This window comes from Myotis brandtii, unplaced genomic scaffold, assembly GCF_000412655.1.
Source record: "Myotis brandtii unplaced genomic scaffold, ASM41265v1 scaffold332, whole genome shotgun sequence".
Taxonomy (NCBI): Eukaryota; Metazoa; Chordata; class Mammalia; order Chiroptera; family Vespertilionidae; genus Myotis; species Myotis brandtii.
The window spans coordinates 1,880,617-1,894,538 of NW_005362797.1; the positions used below are offsets into that span (position 1 = coordinate 1,880,617).

The following is a 13,922-nucleotide window of genomic DNA, read 5'->3' on the forward strand; positions in this document are numbered from 1 at the left end:
GTGGGCACTAGTGTGTGGATGCTGCCCGGTACGAAAATTGCTCTACATGCTTGGCCAGTCACGACAGCAGCCTGTTCCAGGAACCAGCACGCAGCAGGAGGCATGGGAGGGGCTGATTGATGTCGGGGTGAACATCATTTACGACCAGACCGTCTCCAAGGGGGTTTGCAGAAAGCAACCTTCGTCCAGCCCAGGTCCAGCTTTCGGGACAGAGGAAGTCGTGTCCTGGAACGGTCTCTCCTCCACGCCAGTGTGTGCTGTTTTTCGGGTTGTCCCTTTAGTGTAGGTGTATTTAACTTTTAGAGTGGGCTAATTCATTTCTCGCCAGAAAATCTTAACATAGGAAAGATGGGTGATTTCAAGGGTCAGTAGCTGTATTCCAAACCCTAAGGACATACCAGGGAAATACAAGTATTTCTCACTTTGAACTTCCTGCATTTTGTATTTAGTGAGCACATACCTTGCCTGGTGCTGGCTAGGCCCTGGACTGGAGCCTGCCTAGCACTCTGTGGCTAGGATTCCCCCTGCCTCTGGGAATAATGTGCATAATCAAAACTGTTTCCTCCAGTCCAAGGTGGCTGCGCAGCCCTGTGCTTGTCTCGGGGCTGAGAGCCACCTCCACCCCGTCGGGCCCCAGCTCACTCGCCCCGGAGATGTTCTCTGTTTTCTGTGATCAGAATTAAAAAGGCTTCAACCAAATCCCGGAGAATTTTCAGTCTTCAAGTCTCTACTGTCTCTTCCCTCTGCTGTGGTTCAACTATTTTATTGACTTTTGTTTCCAAAAATGGCAACATCATTCTAACTGTTGCTCTGGCTGGAAGAACACAGACACAGACACACACATACACACACACTCCTCCTCACTCCCCTCATGCTTTTAGACTTTGGGTCCATTGCTTTACTTCTGCAGGCCTTCCTTCTCGCCAGCACTGAGCCCAGGTTGTAGTTAACATCAGCAGTCTCAGCAGCAGCAATTCCACAAGCAGGTCAACAGCAGGTGTGGGGCAGAGACCACGATTCAGTCAGAGTCCTGGCGTCACAGCCGTGATGATGTCATGTGGGTTTGATCTCTAGGAGCTTCTCCTCAGCCCCCAGCTGGACACTCTCGGTTGGTGACGGTGTCCTGACTTACAGGAAAGACAAGACAGCCACCTCCTGCAGCCACTCCTTGTCCCTGAGTCCATCTTTGGGTTAAGTTCCCTCCTTCTAGAAGGTTCCGCTTCCATTACTGCTTTACCCAGGAAAATGCATAGGGATTTACTGCTGGAGGAGTAACTAAAAATGTCACATCTCTAACTGAGATTTGAGCACATTTCTCGTTCCCTGTGACTGAGCTAAGCTGCTAAACCTAATCCGTCAATGAGAACTGGCTCTTTCACTCCCGGAGCTGACGAAGGGAAAAGCGAGTGATTTCTCGTGTGTGATGCATGTCCACTCTCTCACCTGGTGTTTTATAAACGTATTGTCTTCACTGTCTTTTTAAGTATCCCTGCCTGGGAGGGTGCCTTCCTCTGTTTCCTAAAGCGCCGAGCGATACCACTGTGACACATAAATAATGATAATTAGAAGACAGCTTCACGTTGTTTGACATCCAGATTGAAGGGAAAAGTGGTACTTGTTTTATATAGTTGTGATACCCTAGAATTTGGATCAGAAATGGCATTCAAGGAAAAAAAGCATATTGCTTCCTGTCTGACATGGATGGCTCAAACCTTCTTGTATGTGAGGGCGATACCACGAAGTGGAGCCATCAGATCTGAAACCAGGCCCAGAGGCCCTTAATCCTTCACTGCGATGCACTTGAAAATGACAGAACTAAGCCAGGAGCAAAAGAAGAGGGAAGTCGTTTTTGCCTGAAACTCCATAAAGTATTGAATAGGCATTAAATTCACATCGCTTCCAACTGCTGGCCTCTTTTTATAAATGTCAAGAACAACGGTTTCCAGAATTTAGTTCATCCTGACTTCCTGCCTTAATATCGCCTCTTAAATTTGCAAGGAACTCGTCCTTTGCTGTGGCTCCTGGTGGGTGAATATGAGACCTTTTGTTTATTTAGTGGAAGGATTTAGGACCAAGAATTAGAAAGCCAGCGTCAACTCCCTGCCTTGCCACATAATAGCCTATGTGACCTTTGGGCACCTATGTAACCCCCAAATTTGTTTCCTCCTTTGCAAAGTATGAGTAATTACATCACAGGGAACACCCTGAATATACGTGTTATACTAATTGACTTCATGTGCCAGTTCTCTTTCTAATAACTTATCCTTGCCATAGCCATTGTATAGATGAGGACACCGAGGCCCAGAAAGGTTAAGGAACTGACCTAGAGTCACACAGCAATAATGTACACAAGTAAGAAATTGTTAGGATTCTCCTCAGATCCGAAGGTCAAAGGTAAGATGTGGGAGAGACGCTGCGCTGGCTGGGGAGGAGCTGGCCCACAGCCCAGCGCTGAGTGGGAGGACGTGTGGGCGGAGGAGAGCTGCAGGGCCCTTTCCAGGTGTCCTTGGCTCTGCCTGCTTCCTCCTCTGTGCTCATAGGTCCCGGAGTTTTATTCATTGACCTTCAGTCTCTCTCACATCCATTTCTTTCTGCTTCCACCACCCCACTCCCATCCAAATCATCTCCTCTGTATCTCGGTTTTTGCATCTTTCCTGTTCCCATTTGCGAATCCATTTCGAGTTTTCCGGCTCCAGCAACACCGGCCCTTCTCCACTCTGAGCCCATCTGCCTTTCTAGTGGAACTTCTACACTCAAAACCTTCAGCAGCTCCTGCCCCTACATCAGCGTCCAGGCCGCACCCTGTAACCGGGGTCTTGGCCACTTTGGGTTGTAAGTGATGGGCAGCCAACTCGACGGCATGAGAGAAAGGCAGGCACAGAGGGCAGGACCCTTGCTTCAGGCAGGGCTGAAAGCAGGGGTCGGGCCGTGTTATGGGAGTTCGGTTTGAAGGGCGTGAGGGCGTCCAGCCGCTCAAGGCTCACCCCTTACTAAAGGAGCTTCCGTCAGAAAGATGGCTCTTCCCTGACACCTCTGCCTCGGGCCACATGCCATCCGAGTCCCTGTGGCCAGGGGATGGGCCCAGCTTCAGCCACAGCGGTCCACGCTGCTTCCTGTTCCCACCCTTTCCCGACCGGCCCTGGCTGTTCTCTGCAGCGCTCCTCAGCCCCCCTCTTCTGTATCAGTTCACACACAACCCCCGACGTGCCTGTCCTAGGCTGTACCCATGACCAGCCTCCCCGGCTAAGCTGTGTGATCACCAAGGCGAAGCACTGTAGTCCTAGCCCTTTGGGCTTCTAAGACATTAGCGCCGTTTGATATGTGGGTACCTCAGATATGGAGGGTGGATATGCTCGGATGAGTGGACGGAAGGAATGAGAGGCCTGCAAGCAAAGCTCCAGGATAACCCTGGAAGGGAGCCGGGAGGTATGATCAGCGCGTGGCAGCTCTGGGAGAACACAGCCAGGGCCTCGGGCACCGCTCTCCTGCGGGCCCTGCGTGAGAAGGAGGCGGTGGGTACGAACACCACCACCGTAACTCACGCCCTGATTAAGATCCGAAGTGAATACCCGATTCTCGAGTTCTTGGGATAAACCTTCCATTTCCATTTTGGTGGGTCTCGGAGAGTTTTCACTTTTATATTCCTGTCGCGTTATCTTGGAACGCTTTCCTTGTACATGGAAGCAACTTTATCTCTTACACCAGTGCGAGCGGCCTGTTACTATAGCGATGTTGAAAGCATTTTGAGATATTTTTATACAGCATCTTCTAAACACTCGCTGCAAACTTTACGCAGCGGTTCGTTGAAATGACTGTAATATCCAAAATTGTTTTTTCTTGTGTCTTTATGTCCTTTATTAAACTTGTGCAAACTTGGCTATAATTTAATATCTGAGATTTGGCCCTGCCTTATTTCTAGGAAAGGGTCCTTTGAGGTGGGAGTGTAAATGCCTTCGGCCTATCACACATGGTAAATAGCTCTGAGATCACTTGAATTGTGTTGTGAGCGCCCCAAAGACATGGTTGCTTCTTGAGGTCTGGCTTTTTCAGGGAATTGGGGAGCCATCATCGATTCTCTGTGTCTGCAGGGCCTGGACAGCTTCAGGGTGAAGCCTAAACTCTTCTCGGGCAGCCAGGAGCCAGCAGCGGCCTTCCCTGTGCCGTACGACCTGCCTCCGGAACTGTATGGAAGCAAAGGTGAGACGGGCGAAGGGGACCTGGGTGTGGGGACCAGCAGAAACAGTGTCGGGAGGAGCTGTGTCTCTCCGAGAGGCTGGCTCGTGGAACCCCTGGAAGCACGGGGTGTGGAGGCCCCGCTGCTGCCTGACGGGGGCCACTGGAGCCTCGTTCCCTGCACTCTCATCGTTATTGGGGACCACGGAGCTTTCATTTATGTGGGGCTCTACATCTATTGATATTTACTCTACCAGCTATTAAGACCAAGAAACTTGAAAACATGTGTATTAGTTGTTTTAAAGTAGTAACAAATCCATTATGATATCTACATATTTTTTACTATTTCCCAAAAACAGTGGGTGAGAAAGGTGACATGGTTTACGATTTTTGCAAATCTCTTTTCTACCCGGGTCCATGGAAGGCAGCTGGATTCCCACAGCTGCTCCGGTGTATGCCACACATCACACACATCACAGAGCCTCTGGACACTGGGGAGGCAGGAGGGGCAAGTGATGGCTTAATGTGATGATGAAATAGTAGTCCACCCCCCAGCCACACTGAAAACTGCTGCCCTAGACTCTGACTTTCTCAAGGGCAGTGGCCATGTGTTTCTCACAGTGAAACGTCAGTGGGAGGCTGGCAGGCTGGCACAGGGGGCACCACCTCCGACCCAGCCACACGGGCTGCAGTTACGCTTGCCTCTGCCACTGAGTGTCCGTCTTTGAGGTGTTCACACAGGAGGAGGCGTATGATCAGGTGGGGGAGGAACAAACTTGCCTCTACCCTGAAGGTTCTTCCGGCTGCTCTCACAGTGAAATGGGCATGAGACAGATTAGGAGGGTAACAGCCTAAGGCTGGTGCAGGGCAGTCTTCAAACCTGCCAGCCAGCATCCCTGGACTGAGCTGAGAATCCTTCCTCCTCTGGCGGTGGCTGCGCCTGGCCTGTCCTTTCTCCCGTTCTCTGTCTTCCTGTTCCTTTCATTTGTTTGTTTGTTTTGACCTGAGTGCACCTGAGTAAGCATATTAGAGAGGGGGCTGGCTGCGGCTGGCTGCAATTGCCTTCGGTTGAGGTCTGGCCTTGTACTCCCCACCGCAGCCCTTGGCTGGACTTCTACCTCCTCCCTTTAATCCAGATTTCCAAAGGACTTTGAAAGCAAGAATGAAAGAGGTAGAGGAGCCTTAAAAATATCCTGAGGTCCCTCCCATTCCCAATAGAAAAAGCATCCCAAGAATGGAAAGGTTGCGCGAGGCATTGTCTTAGAGCCGTGGTCGGCAAACAGCGGCTCGCAAGACACATGCGGCTCTTTGGCCCCTTGATCCTGAGTAAGCATATTAGAGAGGGGGCTGGCTGGGGCTGGCTGCGGCTGGCTGCAATTGCCTTCGGTTGAGGTCTGGCCTTGTACTCCCCACCGCAGCCCTTGGCTGGACTTCTACCTCCTCCCTTTAATCCAAATTTCCAAAGGACTTTGAAAGCAAGAATGAAAGTGTCAAGGATTGAGAAAGGTATGTTGAGATGGTTTGGACATATAGAGAGGATGAACGAAAGGAGATAGACGAAACAAGTATACAAGACGAGTGTGGCTGGGACAGTTGGAAGGGGTCGACCTCAGCAAACGTACTTCCATCAGATTGAGGACGTTTTTAGCAAAGGCCAGCTTAGGAGTACCCTAATTAAGTTAATAACAATGTACCTACCTATATAGTTTAAGTTTAAAAAATTTGGCTCTCAAAAGAAATTTCAATCGTTGTACTGTTGATATTTGGCTCTGTTGACTAATGAGTTTGCCGACCACTGTCTTAGAGTAATGAGACATCCTCCGTCTGGACAGCATTCCCAGCAAGGAGAGTGCTTCCCATCGTTCTGCTGAGTTTTCTCCTTTCTACGCATTTCCTTTGAAAGATACGTACACGAGACTGGAACATTGTATTGTTCCTCACTGCTATTTTACCTTCCACCCTGCTTTACTGGCATGTAGAGTAATGCCAGGGATGCAGATACCACCACATCACATATAGTTAACGTTCAGGGGAGTCAGGTGCCCATTGTAAAAACGCATTTTAGTCCTCACAGTGTTTTCAGTGGTTACAGCATCGGCCTGCACACTGAAGGGTCACAGGTTCCATTCCTGGTCACGGGCACATACCTGGGTTACACGTGCACTCCATGCCCCTGGACGGGGTGCTCGGGGTGCGTGCAGGAGGCAACTAGTCAATCTCTCTCTTTCTTTCTCTCTCTCATCAATGTTTTTCTCTCCACCTCCCTTCCACTCTCTCTGAAACAATGGAAAAAATATCCTCAGGTGAGGATTAACCAAAATAAAGTAGAATAAATAAATAAAAATTAAAAGGCATTTTACTAAGACTTGGAAAAGTGAGTGGCTAAGAACATTTCAAAAGCACTTCATTTGAAAAAGTGATTTTTGAACCACTAACACATAATATGATCGAGTTGAATCAGAAGACTGTACAAAAAATCTTAGCAATGACATACATAGCTCTGAACAAATTACAGTTCATTACAAGAGACCACCAAACCAAGAAACTGACCAAGTACAGGAAAGCAAAAATGCAGACTGGGCTACAGGTGTACCTTGCTTCATGCAGTGCTTGCTGCTTTCTCCTTCCCTCCTGCTGTCCGGGCACTTGGAATATGTCAGTGAGTGAGACAGACACCAGTCCTTGCCCTCGCCAAGTTTACGATTTTCTGTTAACTTGTACTTAACCAAACTCATTTTGCTAATAGGTGTTGTCTTAAAAGAAAACTTATCAAGCAAAATCACCAACGTTGAAAAGTTTAACCTAAATTGTTCCTGTATGTCCCCCTTGCTGGGTGACCCTAAGCCTGATGATAAAGTGAAATAGAGGGTGTGTGATCTCTCCTCAGCGCCCTACCAAAGGCATATCCGCTTTGTACTCCCTTATTACCTTTTATCCTTTTTATTATCTGATGTATTACTGAGAACGACGGGGTAAGGTTAGGTAAGGCCTGTCTTCGTGGATTTAAAGAATAAGTAGTTATGTCAAGTTTAAGAAGTAAGCAAGCATACAGGGCTTGGAAGGCTTCAGTTATGTTTTATTTACTGTGTGGCCCCTTGCTTTTTAAAAATGCACATGGTATCTGTATGGTATTCTTTTCTTTCAAATTTTTACATAATTTCAGATTTACAGAAAGTTACAAGAAAAAGTAGAAATAATTCCTACACAGTCGTCACAGGTTCCCCAGTGTCAGTATTTATCACATTTGCATCATTCCTCCCCCCTTTCCCTCCTGTTAACTTTTTTTCTGAGCCATGTGAGAGGAAGTTGCAACCATGATGTCCCTTTTTTTCTAAATACTTCAATATATATTTCCTAAACTTAGACATTCTCTTACATAACCACAGTACTAGGGAGTGGACATTTTCTCCTTGTCCCTCTTAGTTCTTCTGGCTGGCCGAATAATTAAAATGACATGAGACAGTTTAACAGGAGAAGGCAATGAAATTTAATTACATGTGTACATAAGGGGCTCCATGGAAGTAGAGACCAAAGGCAGGCAAGCCAGGCAGGTGAGGCCTCTATTCTGTCTGGAGTCAGGAGAAGGGGGGTTGTGGTTTGGGACTTCAGAGGGGAAAACGGCAGTTCACATGGAGATAAAGCAAATGTTTGAACTTTCTTTAACAAGGAGACTTTGATCAGTGCCCTTGCTGAACCCCTCCCCGTCTATCACACTACATTAAACTGTAGGGTCTGTGATGCTATCTCCCTTCCTGGGGCAGGTCCTCTGTCTGAATTCTTTCAGGCAGTTGGAGGGCAAGTCAGAGATTTTCCCCAAATCTTTTGTTTCTTAAAAATAACCAACTTAAAATCAACATCCCAAAAGGCATATTTTGAAGTGGCAAACTTTGCTCCCCTCAGTTTAATTTTAAATAAGTTCTTGCATTTAGATTTTATGGGAATAAATTTCAGTCTAGACCTATCAGAATTATTGCTAAGTAGTAGAGTCCAGATTCATAAAGTATTTTTATGAAGGGAACAGAAATTTGAGCGGTTAAAATCATTGTTGATATGTTTCATTTTAATTTTTAACAACCTGTTTTGGGAAGATCTTTAGAAATAAGGCTTTTTTTTTTGAGGCAACCAAAAAAGGTTTTTTGGATATGCTTTTGGTCATCTCCTTTAAGAAGATCTATTTTTGTTTCATTGCACAAACAGAAGGCTGAAATTAAACTTTCAGCTTAGCTTTTAAAATGACTTTGTAATCAGAAAGTTTAAGGAAATCTAGACTTACCAAAGTAAAAAAGAGTCATTTATCAGATGATCTTGAAGTAAGTAAGTTCTTGGTAAGGCCAAAGTGAGAGGCAACAAGTGTTTGAGATACAGAAGAATAGCTGTTCTGGAAGCACTGATTCAGGCAGAAATCCAAAAAGTGTTCCCAGTAGGAGGTGACAAGTTTTTATGAGAAAGGAAAGGGGAACAAGTACATCAGTGGAAGGAAGGAATTTCTGTGGAGTTTCTGTGGGTGTTAATAAGCTAAAGAAGGAATGTCCACAGGTGCAAGTAAGCTAACATAGTGATGCTAATTCTTTGTTGTTGTTTTTTCCATTGATTTTTAGAGATAGTGGGAGGAAGGGAGGGGGAGAGAGAGAAACATCTATGTGAGAGGGACACATAGCCTCCTGCCTTCCCCATGCACCCAACCAGGGGCCTGGGATCAACCCACGTATGTGCCCTTGACTGGGACTCGAACCTGTGACCCCTCAGTGCGCAGGCAGGTGCTCCAGCCACTGAGCTACATGGTGCGCAGAGCGTGATGCTAATTCTAAAGAATGTCTTTAATTTTCAGTCTTGTAGTCGTAATGGCTGCTTTCCTGTTAGTTTTGCAAACGATGGGTTGGAGTATGAGGCTGTTGTAGCCCAGACCAAAGGTTATTTTGCGCAGTTTTCAAGTTCCCTTGCAAAGAAGATAGTGGGAGATGTGCAGGTGAGTGTTCAAGCCTGGGGGTAACTGAGAGTCATGTCCTTCACCCCAAGAGCCGTTTCTTTGAGGATTAGAGGAGAGAGCCTATTACCCAGCCAAATAGAGCAGGATCTCGTACTTGGGTTTGTCTGGTTGTTAAGAACCTATTAGGACTTACACAGCATGTAGGATAATGACAGTCCTCACCCACTATGAGTTTAGGATGGTGGTAATTATAATAGTAATTATAATAACAGCTAGTAATCTTTAAGTGCTTATGATGTGCCAGGAACTGCTGTTGAGCACTTGGCATAAATTAATTCATTGAGTGCTCACTACACTATGATACAGCTACTACCAATGAGGAACCCTAACCCTAACCCCACAAACTCCAGTTAACCCAGTCAAGGCCTCCTGGGCAGTCTGGTTCCTGCGTCCTTGCCCCCTTTGCCTGTACACTGTAGCACCTCCCCATGGAGGGCGAAGTTGGAGAGTTACAAAGAGGTGGAAGGTGCAGGCAGTCCCTGACGACAGGCGAGATGGGATAGGAATTCACACAGAAAAAGCCCCATAGCCATCCCCTCACCCAGCCTCCTGTGGGCCTCAGTGTGGGCCTCCTCATGTCTCGCCTACACTGGGTAGCTTGTCACCTCCCTGGCTCTGGCCTCCTCCTGCTGGGCCATCTACACCCCCGCCATGCACACCTGATTTTGCCATGCTCCGGTTTTAAATCCTCCCATCGTATCCAGAAAAAGGACAGCTTCCCATCCCTTTTAGCCTGGGATCCCAGTCAAGATCACCTTTTTTTTTAATCCTCACCTGAGGATATTTTTCCCATTGATTTTTAGAGAGAGGGAAAGACAGAAACATCGATGTAAGAGAAGCGCATAGATTGGTTGCCTCCTGCACGAGCCCTGACCAGGGCCTGGGCCAGGGAGGAGCCTGCAGCCGAGGTATATGCCCTTAACTGGAACCGAACCCAGGACCCTTTGGTCCGCAGGCCGACACTATCCACTGAGCCACACCGGCTAGGGCAAGATCACCTTTTGAACTTGATAAAATGCATGTCACCAGGACCCAGCCTGGGGGGGTGGGGGGCCTTGAAACAAGGTTTCTAGGGGTGATTCTCACATCAGCTGGGTTAGGGAACTACCCGTGCAGACACGGTGAAGTGCAGAATTCCAGCACCATGGATGCCTGCTGGTTCCTCTGCCCATCTGACTGGAAACTGGGTGAGCCTCAGCTTTGTGTAGCAGAGTGCTTGCTATCTACCCGGCACTCAGCACATATCTCAGATTCACACATGACTGTATCACGAGGCAAGTTCTCAATGAGATAGTGAGGCGGATGGCTGATTAATGCTGATTTCCAGTAGTGATGGGTAAAAAGACAGAATCACCACCCTCTTTTCACCTTTCCTGGTGGCCTTTTCTGTGGCTTTCCCCCAAAGTAGTGACAGCCTGTAGGTGCAGATGGTTGCTCACTTACGAAGCAGAGCGTCGGGATTTCACCGACAGGGCCACTGGTTGTTGGCTAATTTCAGGGGAGGAGGAAATGCAGTGGTGGTCCTGACCCTCCTGGCTCCTGGCAGGTGTTGGCTCACAAAGCCTGCATTGGTGAGGAATCTCTAATACCTGCTCAGGTAGCAAGAATCGGGTGTCCTCGGCCTTGAGGGTGCAGCAGACCTGGTGGCAGCCAGCAGCGTTTGCAGGGAAAGACTGGTAATACAGAGAAGTCCAGCTGCAGAAGACGGGGCTCTGAGGGAAGAGGGCGGGGCTTTGGTGAGGCCAGGGAGTGGTCGGGAGTCTGGCTCCAGCCCTGCCAGACCCTCATCTTTTGTGAAACCAGCATGTGACACAGGCCCGAGGTCATGGCTCTCTCACAAGCTTGGTAATTAGCAAAAAGTGTGTGGTTTCATGCTTTCAAACCATCTCAAGGCCAGGGCAAGAGAACAGGGATCTGATAACTTGTTGCCATCTCTGGCATTTTTTTCCTGCTTTTTTAAAAAAAATAATATTTTAATTGATTTTATAGAGAAGAAGGGGGAGGGAGAAAGAGAGACTGATTTGTTGTTCCACTTATTGGTGCATTCATTGGTTGATTTCTGTATGTGCCCTGAACGGGGATCAAACCCGCAACCTTGGTGTATCAGGACGATGCTCTAACCAACTGACTACCCACCAGGGCTTTCCTGCTGTTTTACTGCTCGCTCTGCGATTACTCAACACAGTGCGGCTGGGAGGAGAGAGCAGCAGGTACCACTGTTCGCCAGGCGGCCCGAGCTACCATCTGCCTCTCGGAGAAGAGGGGAGGGCGGTTGGCAGGGCAGAGCAGGTTTCAGGGCCGGTCCGTCTCCGCAGACCTGCTCAGCGGCCAGTTCACTGTCAGCACGCCGAGTTGTTCTCTCTTACTCACCAGGACAGTCACGTCGGGCCTTATTTTTAGTCCTCACATTGTGTTTACTCCCTATCCAGATCCTTGCGGTTCCTGGAAATGGTTTGACTCTAGCAGTAGTGCTATGTGCACACAGCGAGTGTTCAGATTTTTTCCATTTCTGAAACATCAGTTCCCAGGGAGGAAGAAAAGTTCATGTCTATTGAGCATCTATAACACTCACAGGTGCTCTGTCATCCACGCTTCCAGGCGTGCAAAGGAGGGTGAAGCGGGACTTGAACAGGTGTTAGGTTCTCTCTCTGCTGGACACTGCCTTGCACACCACACGGATTTGTCTCATTTAACCTCCTGACAGCCCCACGACGGAGGTACTGATAGGGAAACGGAGGCTTGGAGAGGTGAAGCGACTTGTCGGTGTAAGTGGCAACCAGAATGCACCTGGCTTCCTGCTTCTGTGTTCACTGGCCCAAGTGTTAACCTGAACCTTTACTAAAATCCATTCTCTGAAATGGGCTATGGCCGGGGGTTGGTTCAAAAAAGGTTCTTTGCAATTCGGACACTGCAGCACGTGAGTGGTTTTATCCGAGCTGGTGAGTGGATTCTCGGTAATCCTAGTCAAATAAGTATTACACAAGTGTGATGTGTTTTTCTTCCCCAGATCGGCCGTGGATTTGGAACATTCCTTATATCAAAGCCCCAGACACACACGGGAACATGTGGGTCCCGTCCTGAGGGGTGAAGCTCTGTGAACCTTGAGTGTAAGAAGTGGAGCCCCAAACACTGGAGTCCTTGTTGGTACTGGGTGTTCGCGTCCCTCAAAGTGTCTCTGCACCCCTGGGAACTCGGCGGAGGTCACTCGTGGAACATGGATGTTGGTCATAGTATAGTTGTAGTCATTGTTAATACTTCTCACTAAAAAAAAAAAAAAGTTCTATTTTCTTAATTCCCTTTTCTATGTGTACTCTGGAATGAGAGCTATTAAACTTCACAGTGTGAAAAGAACATGTAGATAGGAAGTTCTCCTGGTAGTGACTGGAACCTCGAGATGCTGTTGGCCTTCTGAATCGAGGGTTCACTGTGTGTGCTGGGTGCTCTCGGGAAAGGTGCTTTCCCACCCAGCCCCCTCTCCACTGCCAGGGTGTCTTGGGGTTGTGGGCCCGGGGCTGCAGATTCCAGGCCTGTCACTGAGGCTGGTGGGCTGCCCTGCAGACCAGTGAGCCATGTGATCCCCAGCCCAGCAGTGTCTGGAGGCTGTCCGTCCTCCCAGCACCAGGCCAGGGCACTGACTGCAACGGGTTCACTGGCTGGGGCCACCTGCCGTCTCCTCACCCGTTCCCCAGGCTGCGTGGGTGTCTCTTCATCCATCCCCACAGATTTCTAGCAAAGACGCCTCACACATCATACGAAAGCACACAAGTGTTTTACTTGGAAGAAATCCCAAAAGGTGACCCAGTTGGGCACCTTCAAATCACAGGTGAGGAAACAGGCCCAGAAAGGTTCAGGATGTCCTCCTGGTCTCACAGCTGGCTCCCAGTCTCACAGCTGGCTGGGTCAGAATTCCTCTAATGATTCACTTTAGATTTTCACTTTATGTAAAAAAATATTTTTTTAATCTGTAAATAAATATTGAACTCACCATATGCAGGGAGAAGTATTGGGAGACAGGAGGAATGTACTGATGTCTACAACACTTACTTTGAATGCATTTAAACCAGATGGGTTGATGGATGGAAAGAGGCATGGGTAGATATGCACTAAAGCATGTACTAGTATAGTAAATGTTCATTGTGGGATCGAGGTGGTGAATATATGGGTGTTCACTGTAAACTTCTTACAACTTTGTTTGAAATTTTCATAATAAAATGGGGGGGGGGTAGTTGCAGGACTCACCCATGGCGTATACACATGACCCCATAGCCACTATCCCCCTAACGCCGTTGCCCCCAATAGGCTAGATAAAAGAGGGGCATTCTGGAGCTGAGAGTAACACTCAAGCATCCGGGCTTCTGATGGCAGAGAATCCAGAGCTGTGGGGTGTGTGTGTGTGTGTGTGTGTGTGTGTGTGTGTGTGTTTTCTCTCTGCTCCTGGGGAGTGTAGGTGGGTGGGTGGGCTTTGAGCCTGAAACAACTCTTTTGGGAGGTGGAGACATCTTGCTTCGCTCGGAGATGCCCACGTATCTATTCCTTTACTAGTACGTATCCACTTTCACTCCCACATTTCAGGGGCTGGTAGGTGGGGGCGAGCTGTCTGAAAGGGATGGAGCTCCCTCTTCTGGCCTGAGAGGAGCCCACACAGCCCGACCAGCGCTGGACCCGCCTCTTCAGCACCCACTTTGTGTATCTGCGCGGCACCCGGGGTGGGAGAACCGAAGCCCCCAGAGGTCCCGCCGAAAGCCGGGCATCCGCGGGCGGA

At 48.4% G+C, this 13,922-nt stretch overlaps 1 protein-coding gene across 1 annotated transcript in view; it reads left to right on the top strand.

Annotated features, from left to right (window-relative positions):
- The window catches only part of TDP1 (tyrosyl-DNA phosphodiesterase 1), a 53,347-nt gene extending 40,830 nt beyond the window's left edge, over nucleotides 1–12,517 (top strand). The window contains exons 15-16 of the mRNA XM_005871186.2: nucleotides 4,089–4,197; nucleotides 12,168–12,517. Of these exons, the coding sequence (XP_005871248.1) occupies nucleotides 4,089–4,197; nucleotides 12,168–12,241 (183 nt within the window). The 3' untranslated portion in view covers nucleotides 12,242–12,517. The remainder of the gene's footprint in view (nucleotides 1–4,088; nucleotides 4,198–12,167) is intronic.
- Nucleotides 12,518–13,922: the final 1,405 nt, after the last annotated feature.